At 39.4% G+C, this 13,897-nt stretch overlaps 2 protein-coding genes across 2 annotated transcripts; both read right to left on the bottom strand.

Annotated features, from left to right (window-relative positions):
* Positions 1 to 1,160: 1,160 nt before the first annotated feature.
* On the bottom strand, positions 1,161 to 2,183 carry LOC149388980 (complex 1 family protein / LVR family protein). The gene is made up of 2 exons (XM_089624062.1): positions 1,866 to 2,183; positions 1,161 to 1,367 (listed from the first exon to the last, which is right to left on the bottom strand). Exons 1-2 carry the CDS (start codon positions 2,107 to 2,109, stop codon positions 1,291 to 1,293), a joined length of 321 nt encoding a protein of 106 aa, XP_089480188.1. The 5' UTR covers positions 2,110 to 2,183; the 3' UTR covers positions 1,161 to 1,290.
* Positions 2,184 to 10,612: 8,429 nt separating this feature from the next.
* On the bottom strand, positions 10,613 to 12,142 carry LOC149388979 (LYR motif protein). Its single transcript, XM_089621616.1, has 2 exons — positions 11,412 to 12,142; positions 10,613 to 11,319 (listed from the first exon to the last, which is right to left on the bottom strand). The coding sequence occupies exons 1-2, from the start codon at positions 12,049 to 12,051 to the stop codon at positions 11,207 to 11,209; spliced, it is 753 nt and encodes a 250-aa protein (XP_089477742.1). The 5' UTR covers positions 12,052 to 12,142; the 3' UTR covers positions 10,613 to 11,206.
* Between the last annotated feature and the right edge of the window lie 1,755 nt (positions 12,143 to 13,897).

Below are 13,897 nucleotides of genomic sequence, written 5' to 3'. Positions count from 1 at the left end.
CGTAACTACTTCCACCGTTAACTTGTAACGGATTTCCACGTGGCATCATCAAGAAGTATTTTGCATTTAAAAAACGAGTAAAATGTATATAAATCGAAATTAGTTATATAATTATTATTAAGAAAGATACACATTATAAAATCGAAATCCGGCATTCAATCTTGTTCATTTTGAAGTTAATGGTGGAAGAAGTTATAGAGAAGCTGAAACGTAACGTTGAGTATTATTGCCGTAAAAAAAATGAGTACATAAGTATCGTTTTGATCATTAACCCATATATATATATATATATATATATAACAAGGTATATAATATAACAAGGGAGATTTTCATATCATACCCAGGGCAAGGACGGCAGAAGATTGATCTCAATCTTTTGTGTTGATATATACAGAATATGAAGATTTTTGCATCTCTCACTTGGGTCTTGGGCTATATATATAGCTAAGCAGAAAATCGAAAGTCTCAAACTGCAACGTTGATCACAAACCCAACTAAATGATAAGACCATGAGTACCTCCAAATGGTTGTGTTTTTCGGCCGTGGTTCTTGCTTCCACACTCTGCGTCGTCACTTGTCTTTCAGACGATCCTTCCAAAGAGCCGATTCCGATTCTCGCGGCCGAGTTACTTGAGAAACTTCCTGCGGTGAACGCCTTTCTTCACACAGTTCCTGTCGACTCACTTCGTCAGATTCCTGCCGAGTTGCTTCCGAAACTGAACATTGGTGTCGGGCCGGTTATCGGTACCACTGTGTAAGCGCCGTGGAGAAGCTTCTGAGTCATTAATATTTGGTTTAAGGTTTGTTTAATCTGTTCACAATTTCGTGTTCATGTGGTGTGTCTATATATGTTTTTCTTAATTAGTAACACTTAATGTTCATGCTATGTTATGGAAATTTATAAATAAAAGAAGTGTTTGCAAGTCAGGATCCCAGTCCTGGACTTGAGATGTGAAGCAAACAATCATAGGATAAAACATATAGGAAAGAAGAAGAGGAGTTCCATAAATTGAATTTCACCATGCAAGCAAGTTATGGCACCGTTTTATTATATACTACACTACACGATGAATTTAGATAAAACATAAACATCGTGAAAAAGAAAAAGAATCAATAGCGTTGCTCTCAAAGATCACAGTGCCAAAAGACACAGCTTTCGCGACTGAACTGTCAATGTCATTGCTATCTTGTAAAAAAAAAATAAAAAAAAAGGTTGTATAAATGTAAGGGTTACAAAATGCAAAGAAAAATCCAAGTCTCTTTAAAACAACTCTAAAATAAAGAGTTGTCTCAGACATTCTTCCTAAGAAGTTCTTCAGAAGGAACCTCTAATGTTGCACCAGCATGGTCTTTTTCCGCCTTCACTTCTGCAAATTATGAATGTCGATGATATTTAATCACAGATTCTCCTTAAAAATAAAATTAAATAAATAAATACCCGTTTCTTCAATTTCCTACTGGTAACCATCCAAAATAAGAGCTTTCACAAGCAGTGTAATTCTTATATAGGGATTAGGGATCAAAGACTAATAATGATCAAAGAGCAATCTTTATCACCGTTGATAACATTGAACCCAAAACAAATCCAATGTCTCAACAAAATTTTAGGTCAACTGAGTAAGGATTTGGCTCTCCATATATAGATCAAAAGAAAGAAGCACCAAGGTTTGAGGGATTAGAAAAACTTCTAAAAAAATTGCACAATACTCCTAATCATATAACTGACCTAAGCGTCAAGCTAAAATCGAACCAATTTCCAAGCTACACTTTGATCATTATGGTTATTTTGTCAAACACATGGTGTGCGAACGCAATTTTAAATATAAAAAGAAGAGGCATAGAAGCAAAGGTGAGAGTAGCGTTACCGTAACCGCCACGAGAGTTGAGCTTTGCCTGGACGATCATGTTGGTGACGAAGTGAGAGGCCTCACGTGCCTCTCCGACGAGCCTCTGAATCTCGGAATCCGACGTGACGAGGCGGTTCTCCTCGAATTTACGGCGGACTTCGGCGGCGGATTCCGTCAGCATCATCGAGTCACCGGCGAAGGTCTTCCGCGTCGCTCTAAGCAGAGATCTATAAGCGCTCAGCGCCTCCATTCTCGCCGCCATCTCTCTCTCTCTCTCGTTCGTTTGACAACCAAGTCACGTGCCGAAGTCTCTCCTTTTCTTCTTTATACTTTTAGACTTAACTGCCCTCTACCTTTTAAATTGTTGCTAGTTAAGTCCCTAATTTTATTTGTAGGTGTGAAATGACACGAAAAGAAAATAATTAATGACATTTTTTGCCCCTCATCTTTGACATCTTTAACACATTGGTCCCTGATGAAAAAACTCTGCAGTCTTGGCCCATTATGACCAGACAATTTTCATATTTGGTACTTCTGTTAATTTTTCTGTCCAAATTGCCGGATACGCGTCACGTGCAAGTCACGTCTGCGAGAGAAGTACGATTCGTGACTCAGCGAATCGGAGGAATTGGCAAGCGTGGAAGATCGATGGAGTCGAGTCAAAGTTCATCGTCGCGGAGGAATTTGCGCAAGCAAGGCAACAACGCCGGCAAGGTGACAAGTGAGCGTCGTGGACGAGTTCCGGCGTGTAAATGTGGTCATATCGGAGTCGAGTATACTTCATGGACATCGGAAAATCCTGGGCGAAAGTTTTATGGGTGTCCTTATTATAAGGTATGGATTTATTCTGGATTTTGTTTCGAGTTTGAGATTTTTCAATGTTTGAATTGGTGAACTTTATACCAGGAGAAAAATGGATGTGGATTTATTGAGTGGGTCGACCCTCCTATTTGTGCTAGATCAAAAATGATTATTCCCGGGCTTTTGAAGAGGATAAATTCGCAAGAAAAGAGCTTCCCGGAGGTTGCCGATGTACTACAAGAAGATCAAGTAGGAGCAGTCGAAGAACAATTAAGAGCAATAGAAGCACAATTAGGAGCAATTCAAGAACATTTACTATCAATCGAAGAAAAGAATGAACTGAAACTCCTGAAGCGAATGATTCTGTTGATTTTATTGATTGTGTTTGTGTTGTTGATGAAGTGACTGTGGTAACTTAGCTTGGTTATGCAACTTATCAATGGTAAATCTTTGGTTATGTAACTTATCTTTGAGCAGGTCTTATTTTGTAAGTTATTTTGGTTATGTAACTTATCTATGAGAAAGTCTTATTTTGTACGTTGAGCAGTTGATGAACAATGTAAATTCTTCCAATGTACTGCCAAAATATGTGACAAAATTGTAACATTCAATATATAGTAAGTTATGTCATATAATATGAGACAAATCATGATAGTGATACATCTGTTTTAAAGTTCCAAAAAATGAGATAAGTAGAATGTCATGTACTTCTAGGTTGCCACAAGTTTTTAGCCTTTTTTACAACATATACATGCTTGATTATAATCAAAGCATTAAACCAAAAAAATTGTTCAAAATAAGGACTTCAGACAGGCTTAATCTAAGTCCTGAAAACAGCATCTACTCGTCTCTGAATAAACCCCGCGGTTGCATGACGTTGGTCTTTGTGTTCTGACTCCTGAACCGCGGACTTCTCTGTTTACATTCAAAATGAGCCATGTCAGTCCTTATCTCAAATATCACAACTACTTTTCAAATTATAAACATACCCTTGTTGGCTGGATTGGTTGTGATCCTCGAGTTGCTTGGGATGGTTGAGAAGCCATAGGTGGCTGGTTGGATTGACTGGATGGTTGGGATGGTTGAGATGGTTGAGAAGCCATAGGTGGCTGGTTTGATTGACTGGGCGGTTGGGATGGTTGAGAAGCCATAGGTGGCCGGTTGGATTGACTGGGTGGTTGTGACCTTCGTCCTCGACGTGATGGGCGTCCTCGCTGTCCATTTTGATGTCGCTGAATAAACCAAAATTGTCGGATTATAACAAGAGATATAACAAGAAACCTTCAATTACGTTACCTCATTTTCTTTCTGTCTTCTATAACAGGTTTCCACATTGTGTCCCGTTTGACCACATTCAGTGCACTTTGGCTGAACATATATCCTCGTCATCTTTGTTCCATGCCTAGGGACTAATTCGTCATGTTGAAGTCGACGAAGCTTCTTTGGCCTTCCTGGTTTGACTCTGTTTGGAGGCATCGCCAGTGGTTGTTGTCCAGTACGTGGCCACTGCTCTAGAGGGTTGATTGGCTTAATATGATGAACATATGTGCTCTCGTAACAAGGTTTCTTGTACCAATGGGAGACATATGTCAAAGGATCTTCCTGTCGGTGCCAGATGCAACTGATTGCATGCGAACAAGGAATGCCTGCATAGAATTAGAGACAAACTTAATTAACATTGCAAAGAGTAAGACTGTTTACACTGAACATTGCAAAGAGCAGAGGAATACCTGACAAATTCCATCTATTGCATGAGCACGAGGGTGTAGACAGATTCACGGCGTACATGGTTCCATACATGTTTGAGACTTGGTAATCAGAATCACCAGCCCAATATGGAATATTCTCAGATGATAGAATTTTGTTTGCTTCGAGGATCTTGAAAATTCTAGGTCCAAGCTCACCATGCCACTTCTCAACGGCTGTTCTCTGTTTGGAGAACCTTTGCAGTAGGTACATCCGAATGCACTCCAACAGTGACAATATTGGTTTTTGCCTTGCCATAAGCATGGCCCTAGTTCCGTTGAAACTTTCGCATAGGTTATTCAACACTATTTCACACTTAGGAGCTGACCTGAAATTGCATCTTGCCCAGTATTGAGGACCCTTTTCGATTAGCCAATCGTACGCGTCTTGATCTTCAGCTTTGATTAGTTCCATCTCTGCCTCAAACCGAGCATGAGAATAAGCCATTGTCGCGGCCATCATTTTTGCTTTAAAAAATGCTCCCTTATGAACCTGGTCAATTATCATTCAAGTCAGTAAAGTGCCAAATGAAGTACATGAGAACAGAATATATTGAAAATAATAAATTTCATTTACTTGACCTTCGTAAAATTGCCTTGGAGATGGCGTGCACAGTGCCTGTGTTCACCTTGCACTGAGCCCTCGCCCCACAAATCATTCAACGCCTCTTGAAGGCCTTTCTGTTTATCAGAAATGAACGTCCAATGGTGGCCATTGTTGAGACTCAAATCGCCCTTGAGTAGGTCAAAAAACCAAGTCCAAGAGGACTTGCATTCAGCTTCCACAACAGCATACGCGATAGGAAACATCGAGTTGTTGGCATCGATTCCTATCGCTGACAGTAACTGACCGGTATGTTGGCCTTTGATATGGCATCCGTCGACACCAATCAAAGGGCGGCATTGTTTAAATCCAAGTTTACATGCTTCAAAACATATATAAATCCGTTGAAACACACCCTTTCCTTCGCTGTCGAGTTCGGATTCAATCTTCACAGTTGACCCTGGGTTTGACCGCTTGATTTCAGCGGCGTAGCTCCATAATGCAGCGTACTGCTCATTATATGACCCTTCAATAGCCTTCGTTGCATGCATTTTTGCCCTATATGCCTTCATCACGTTACACTTAAGGATATGGTCCTTCTGGACACGGTTCATGAACTCTGGTGCGGACCACGACTCGTTAGTTTTGAAGCTCTGCATATACTCTTTCGCGAGCCAACTAGCTGTAGCAAATCTGTTAACGTTCACTCTAGGACATGTATGCTTTGGTTCATACGTCTTGATAAGGAATGCACCACCTGTTCCCAGACTTGATGCATAACACACCCATTTGCAATGTGAGTTCTTACACGCTGCCCTAACCCTTTGGGCCTCGTTTTTCTTGAAATAGACGTCTTTGCCCTCTTTGATAGCTTGTTGCCTGATTGCCTGCTTGAAGACATGAGAACTAGGAAATGACATTCCCAGTTTTAGTATCACGTGACGCATATCAATTTCTTCTCTGAACTCCTGAAATCGTGGCAGCTTCTTCTTGATGTGTACCTTCTGCTTGCCCTTCACACCATCACGAACCTCTTCTGCCTGGTTGTTAATAAAGAATGCCATTTGTTAATATTTTGAATACCAACTATGAGAAAATTGCAATAATATTTTGAATTCTAATATTTTATCACGAACCTCTTCTGCCGGGTTGTCTTCTGAGTCCGATCCATTGCCTCCAATGTCAGCGTCTATGTTGTAGTCGCTATCATCTTCAGAATCATCAATTAGAACGCCCTTCCCTTTCTTAACTACGCCTGCTAGGCCCAAGTCAACAGCTGCCCCATCCACTTCAATTTCTTCGTCACTCAACTCGAAACCAAACTCATCCATGTCATTTTGTGCTTCCTCATCAACTTCTTCACGGTCTTCCTCCTCAATGTCACCCTGTGCGTCGCTATCACTGGCCACGAGATCAGATAAATGGTCATTAATGACTGGTTCAGGACCCGGGTCCTCATGCTCTTCTTGCTCAGCCAAAACGTCGTCATGGTGGTCTTCATCGTCTTCACCAACGTTGTTTTGTATAAGTAGTGATGCAACTGGATGATTACAATAAATATTGACCTCCCAGCTTGTCTTCAGATTTTCAGCTACACGTTCCAGCAACTGACCGTCCAACTCAATCCAAATCACCTTACCTTCAGGCGCGTCCATGTAGTAATCACAACCACTTGAGTAACCAAGTTCCTTTGTCATCATATTATTCAACACTTGAATAGACATTCTGTCTATATCTACAAACATAAACTGACTGACAGTGCCGCCTTTGTATTTGTCCAAACCATATCCACAGTCAAACCTCACCGCACCTCCATGGTAGACATTGATAGAAAACTTGTTTAGAAGTTCCTCTGAAACAAAAACATGGCAACAAAAGCTTTCATTTAAGACCTTTCATGTACAAAGTAAACTAATAAATACCCATTTAAAACATGACACCCATTACATAAATACCCTCAAAACCCCACACCCACCCTTACTTGTACCAAACTCTACCGACAAAACCGGGACCACAACAAACACAAAAGGACCGGAAACAAAAAAAATCAAACAAAAATGAAGCCACAACACTAGTGGTCCCATTACCCTCACTACCCATCTGCAAAAACATATCCCACTCGCGATTTATCCCCTTCGATAACAACAAAACAATAAAGAACAAATAAAACCATAAGCTTACCATAAGGCCCTTCTTGAATCGGGGTTCGAGATTTATCCCACTCGCGTTTCTCCCTCGAAGTGGCTTGCTTCGCCGGCGGTGTCGTACGTCCTTTCTTCGCCGGCGATGTCATACTTCCTTTCTTCGCCGGGGATTTCATACGTCCTTTCTTCACCGGCGATGTCGTACTTCCCTTCTTCGCCGGCGATTTACCTTTCCTCCGCCCCATAGTCCGTCGTTTCTTCGGCGATTTGCACTGTGAATTTTTTGGGGTTTTTGCGATTTTTGATTTCTGATTTTTCCCTCTTTTTATTGTTTATCGAATCAGTTTTTACATTTAATTTTATTTTTTTGAATTTCAAAAATACAATATTAAACGAAAGAATTACTGAAATTAGCGGGATTACATAATTACCCTCCACAAGTCGCAGGCGTGACTTGCACGTGACGCGTATCCGGAAATTTGGACAGAAAAATTAACAGAAGTACCAAATATGAAAATTGTCTGGTCATAATGGGCCAAGACTGTAGAGTTTTTTCATCTGGGACCAATGTGTTAAAGAGGTCAAAGACGAGGGGCCAAAAATGTCATTAATTCAAAAGAAAATTTACAAAAATTGAAAAAGTCAATAAATAAATCATTTTCATTTGTTATTTTTTCAATTTTTCTAGTGTTTTTTTGCTAAATTAAACAAAACAAAAAAAAATCCACACAACTTACAAAACTAAAAAGAAAAAAAAAAGATCAATTACTATGGTTTTTTTTAGTTGTTAAGTTTTTGATATCTCAAGGTTAATTTTTTTTCTTTGAAATTTAGCAAAAAGGTTGAAAAGAAAATAATTAAAGAAATCTCGAAATTTTGAAAAAATAAAAATCTTAAAAAAAAAATGAAATTAGCTTTAAAAAAACATAAAAAAAATGTATGAATTAATTACTGGAATGCCCCCTGAACTGTGACCCGAGTCCATAATTGTCCCATCATAAAGAAAAGTGATCGTCTGTTTACCTTTCATTCTTATTTTGTGTCGAAAATAGTCCTTCCGTCTACTTTTCTGTCATTCTGTTATGTTTTGAGGGTAATATAGTAAATGTAGAGATTTCATTTCTTTATTTTATTTTCATTACGTGCTGAGACACACCGCCAGGATCAGCGCCGCCAGGTTGGCGAGGTCCGAGCCCGCCTTGGGCCACGAGGTGGTTCACTACCTCCTTGACTTCGACGCGCACCTCTTCAGCATGAGGCGGAGCAAGTCCAGCTGCTCACGGGGATGACAACCTGTTCACGGCCCCCGATCATAACCGACCAGGTGAACAAGTTTCTCTCAGGCATTCCATCAAACACCTTGCGTGCATCGTCGAGACACCCACACTTCGCCAACACGCTGACCAGCTTGGTCTCTACAACACTCAGCCGACCGTGGAATCTGCGACCCATCTCGACGCAGTTCAAGTCCGCGTAAGACTGACCCAACTTCGTGTAGTTGTTAGAACTGACTTTGAGTCCACGCTCGCCAATGGATTCCAGCCAAAAAACATCACACAGCCAAAAACAATACTCACGGCCAAGACAAAAACTCACGGCCAAATTCATTCCAATAATCACCACAAACAAGCTCAAACAATCATCCAAAGCCAACAATTTCTCGAAAGTTCTCATTGAAATAAAAATCCCCAAATTTTCATGAATAAACCCTAGATTCATAAATTCATTTCAGGTTTGATTTCTTACCAAATTTTCCATGAATTCAGACTCCTCGGCACTCCTTCTTTGGTTCTCCGGCGCTCTTGCTCGGTCGGCGGCCGGTGTGAGCTCGCTGCGTTTTTCATCTCGGCCGAGGCGCACGCATCCACAGAGAGCTGGACGAGGAGTTCGACGGGATGCCGTCTTCGAGGGAGGCGGAGACCGTGAGCTGGACGAGGAGAGCGAGGTACGACCGGCTCAGGGCTTTGGTGGGAAAAGCTAAGACTTTGCTCGCTGACGTGGCGGCGCAGGGGGAGAGAGCGGAGGCGCTCGTGAGCTGGCGGGCCACGGCAATCTTCGCCGTCTTCTGTCTGGTCGCTCGTGAGCTGGAGATAAGTTCATTAAGGACATTTTAGACATTACACCAAAAATAAGCTCACGTGGCAAAAAAATCGAGCAAAAACATACAGAATGACATAAAAGTAGACGGAATGACTATTTTCGACACAAAATAAGAATGAAAGGTAAACAGACGATCACTTTTCTTTATGAAGGGGCAATTATGGATTCGGGCATTCCAGTAATTAATTCAAAATGTATTGTAAATTTAAAAAAAAATCCTAAAAATGCATATATCAATTTAAGTATCTTAGGGACCACAATGATACAATCATAAATATGAACCAATTGTGCCAATAATTCTTTTACATATAATTTTTTTATTATTTTGTAGACCTAAAACCTAGCTAAATATCAAGATTGGTCTCATTATGTGCACTCTCTCTTAAAAACTAGACTTTTGTCACTTATATTGTTTTTACAAAAATATTCTTTCAAACAATTTTTTTCACTTTTCTATCAATTCAACTCCCTTGGTTGTCACTTTCCTGACGACCTCTAACGATCTCCAATGATTTCTAATGATCTCTTACAATCTCCAACAAACACTTGCGAAATTAATGACTCTATCATTGAAGAAAATATTGAATTTCATCGCATATAATCGCAAAACATCGCAAATGATTGCAAATATTGAATTTAATCGCAAACTATTGCAAATAAATTAGAACTTTGGACAATAGACTTTTTTTTATTAGTTGCTTAAAATTCCAATTTATTTGCAATGATTTGAGATTATTTACGATAGTTTGTGATTATTTGTTATGATTTGCAATGAAATTCAATGTTAGAGTAAAAACGAACAAAAAAAATTGATTTTTTTATTATTAAATTTTGTGCGTATTTGTTAGAGATCACCACAAATCATTAGAGATCGTGGGAAGAGTGAGAACCGAGAAATTTACATAGATAGAGAAGTGAGAAAATTGTTGGAGGGATAATTTTGTTCAAAAATATGACAGAAGTCAAACATGACAGTACAAATCTTGATAATTAGTTAATGTTTTAAGTCTACAAAATAAAGTTTCTCTATTTATCCATTCATCAATTCTAATTTTTAAATTCACTTCAATAAAAAAAGGTTTAAAAGCTGCAACCAGTCTAAGTCAACAAAAACATAATATTAAAGATATTGAACATCGGTCCCCTATGCAGCGAAAAGCGCAAGAACGTTGTACGAGTCCGAAAATGTCTTGAGCTAGAGAAGCGACAGTCGAGACTTTCGAGTTTCGCATACCCGGCTCGAGAGTGACCACTTGGTCCGACCTTGGATCAACCCGCCCGAAGTCATTCATCGTTCAAATTTCAGCGACAACGGCATGAATGAATCTTCTATAAAATAAAATAACATACTAGTAATTAACAACTTCAAATTTATATCAATAAGTCTAATACTTTGGCAAATTGCAAAAATAAATGAAATACTTCGGCAAATAGCAAAAATAAATGAAATACTTTGGCAAATAGCAAAAATACATGAAGTACTTTCTTGTCCAGTTTAGAGTAGACCACAACTCTAATACTAGCTTGAGACTGGTTTATGATTTGCAAAACGGGTACAACTACTGACAAATCCTAGAGGTTAACACTCTCTTCCAGCTCTGTAAGTAAACACCACAAATCGACGAACCCTGTGACATATTTCTGTATTCTATTGCTAAAACACACATTCTTGTTTTGCTCTCAATCCCGGAAAAGAAGAACCATAAACGACACAAGACTCGGTAGACTTCTCTACTCCTACTGAGATGAGCTCATCGAGCCAAATATAAATGTCCATCTAGACTAGCAGAATCCTGGTTATTTTAAGCCCAAACACTGGTATCATTTTCCTTTTACAATCACAATGACCGAAAGACTATCAAAACCATCATATATAGAAAAAAAAAAAAAGTAAAAAATAAAAATAAAAATTGCCTATACATACAATTAGAAGAAGAGGTTCTACTCTATATTCACAGAGGAACAACCATGGCCGAGAGAGTAGAGTAGTTGCTTCTTCGAAGATAATTCCAAGTAATTTTAATTTCACCGAACCGAATCGACCATTCTGATATCATGCTTCTTCCGGCGACATCTGTGGTGTGATTTTTGATCCGAGAACGTGTTCTCTCCCACGATCTCCATCGCAGAGTCGATATCTGCGGGGCAACAAAGAGGGACAAAGAATCAAAAATCAATCAGCAATGGAATTTCGGCCTATCAATGAGATCCAACAAGCAGATATTTATACCTTCAAAGCTGTGGCCCCAGAACAGCAAGCGACCATCGTCCTCTTCCTCGTCGAGCTCGTCGCCGTACCCGAACTCGGCGTCGCCTCGGTACCCAGGCTCGCTTCCGTAGCCGGACTCCGCCGCCTGAGGATCGACCGGAGCGGCTCCGGCGACGCTCTCCTTCTCTCTGCGCCTCTCTCTCCTCGGATTCCTCGCGTCGCTCACGTCCGACGACCAGTTCCCGTCGCCGTTGCTGCTGAGGAAGAGCTCGCCGCTGGAGTCCGTGCCGACCGCCAGGGGGAAGTCGGAGCACGCCGCGGAGGCTCCGACGGAGCAGCAGCGACGCGTGCCGCTTCGATCGCTGCTCCGGCCGGAGACCGACCTCGATCCGTGGCGGCGGCGCTTCCTGGCGAGCAGGCGGCTCCCGGCGGCGGCGTAGGGCCGGCGATCGTCGGCGAGGGAGAGGCGCGAGAGGTCGATGGCGTCGGCAACCGCCGTGGCTCGGTCGGAGCGGCAGGGGCGCTTGGTGGTCGGAGGAGGGTCTAGGGATTTGGCGGAGGAGAGAGAGTGATTGCAGTGATGATGAAAGGGCTTCCACGCGTGGAGCTGCAAGGTGCAACAATCGACGGACTGCCGTGAATCTAGAACCTTCCGCGACATCCTCGATTCACCTCCCTTCACTCTCCTCTATAAATCTCTTATATATACCAATGTTTTATATCAATTATTTGATATGAGGCGCCTGTAAATGTAAATGTAAATGGTCAAGTAATTCTGGCATTCAGAGCAAAAAAAAAAAAGTAATTCTGGCGTGCAATTTATTTACTTGGAAAAGAACATGTGAATTGTATCACACGATAAATTAAGTACTACGTGACTTTATTGCAAGTTGCTTTATTGAGCCCCACCCCTCTGAAATATGTTATATAAGTTTTCGGCTAAATTTTTTTTTTTTTTTTTTGCTTATTTTTTTTTTAGAGAAAAAGAAGATTTCATTGACTCAGATCTTGCAGAATCAAGACCTTGATAATTCTTATTTAAACTCGGACGTTATCAAACGATTCTTATACTCTATCGAACAATGTAATGTCTTATTTTACTACGTGTACAACAAGTAATCAATTCAAGGGTCTCTCGCGGTGTATTAAAGCTTGGTAAAAGAAAGCTTATAACTCGTCTCATTTTATATATTATCGTTATTTTTTCACGGTTTTATCACGAGGTATCAGTTCTCGGAAAATAAAATCAGTGCTTTAAATTTGTATCCATTTAATGCCGTTAAAAAAAAAAAATTGTATCCATTTTCTCATTTGTATATCGCGCTATACCTGAGGTGTCTTAAACCTTGGCTTAAACCCAACATAATTTCATACTAAACATAAATTAAATGATACTTTTGCCCTTCACTAAAGTAAAAATTTGAGTATTCTTCTTCACCGGATAAAAACATCACCGTAAATAAATTTGAAAACTGAAAAATAAAGACAAATTTAAAAAAGACAATAAATTATAATTTTAAGTCACTTTTATTTTTGGACATTGTAGCGAAATAGCCAAAATGAAACTATAAAATTTGTTTTTAGCCTATGTTTCACAACTTTTAAGGAAATAGCCAACATGATTATGTGACAATAATTAAGGTCTTATTTACCCTTATTTATTAATAAATTCGTCATTTTCTCTCTCTTATTTTTTTCCTACACTTTTTTTTACATAAAAACTTCAAAAAATCATATCTATCTCATATGAACTCAAAATTGAGTGATTCCAAATCCTACGGATTCGTGACGCCGAGATCTTCGAAAATAGATCCATTGTGTTTGATAAAAAATAATGTTTAATACCATAGATGTAGAAAAATCTACCTTAAATATGGAAATAACTGAAATTTTTTGAAATTATAAAAAAAAATAAATGGAAATGTAAATATGATGCATTAAAAATAATTTTTATCAAACACAATGGGTCTATTTTTGAATATCTCGACGCCACAAATTTGTAGGAATTGAAATCACTCAATTTCGAGTTCGTATGAGAAATATACAAATTTTTGAAGTTTTGATGAAAAAAAAATTATTTGAAAAAAAAATAGGAGAGAGAAAGTGACGAATTTATTAATAAATAAGGGCAAATAAGACCTTAATTATTGCCACATAAGTCATTTGGCTATATCCCTAAAAATTGTCAAACATATACTAGATCCAAAATCACGTGTTTAAAGTGACTTAATTAGTTACAAATCTCTTTATTTTTATTTTTATTTTTTGGCATCAAATAAAAATTTAAGAAACTTCGCAGTTCGCACTTTTTTAAATTTTAATTCTCGGGGCTAGAAATGAGCGCATGTAAACTTAAAAAAAGAAAAAAAAAATTATAAACAAAATTACTTGAGGCTGGAAAATAGTTCTCCGGGTAAAAAAACATTAGACATTCGAAGGCCAATAAAGCCCCCTTCCGGGGGGGGGGGGGGCCGAGCCATCAGTGAGATACCACTCTGGAAGTGATC

The sequence above is a fragment of the Urtica dioica genome, chromosome 8 (assembly GCF_054948205.1).
Source record: "Urtica dioica subsp. dioica isolate 48M chromosome 8, U.dioica_male_clone48M_v1_H2, whole genome shotgun sequence".
NCBI classification, from domain to species: Eukaryota; Viridiplantae; Streptophyta; class Magnoliopsida; order Rosales; family Urticaceae; genus Urtica; species Urtica dioica.
Note: the sequence above shows the minus strand (reverse complement) of the source record. Positions and strands in the feature narration are given on the sequence as shown.

What these genes read in the sequence shown, in the direction of transcription:
- LOC149388979 (XM_089621616.1), bottom strand. Translation starts at nt 12,051, where the DNA reads ATGTCGCGGAAGGTTCTAGATTCACGGCAGTCCGTCGATTGTTGCACC. An exon ending in CTGGGGCCACAGCTTTGAAG is followed by an intron (nt 11,320 to 11,411) that starts GTATAAATATCT and finishes GTTGCCCCGCAG; the next exon opens with ATATCGACTCTGCGATGGAG.
- LOC149388980 (XM_089624062.1), bottom strand. Translation starts at nt 2,109, where the DNA reads ATGGCGGCGAGAATGGAGGCGCTGAGCGCTTATAGATCTCTGCTTAGA. An exon ending in CAACTCTCGTGGCGGTTACG is followed by an intron (nt 1,368 to 1,865) that starts GTAACGCTACTC and finishes CATAATTTGCAG; the next exon opens with AAGTGAAGGCGGAAAAAGAC.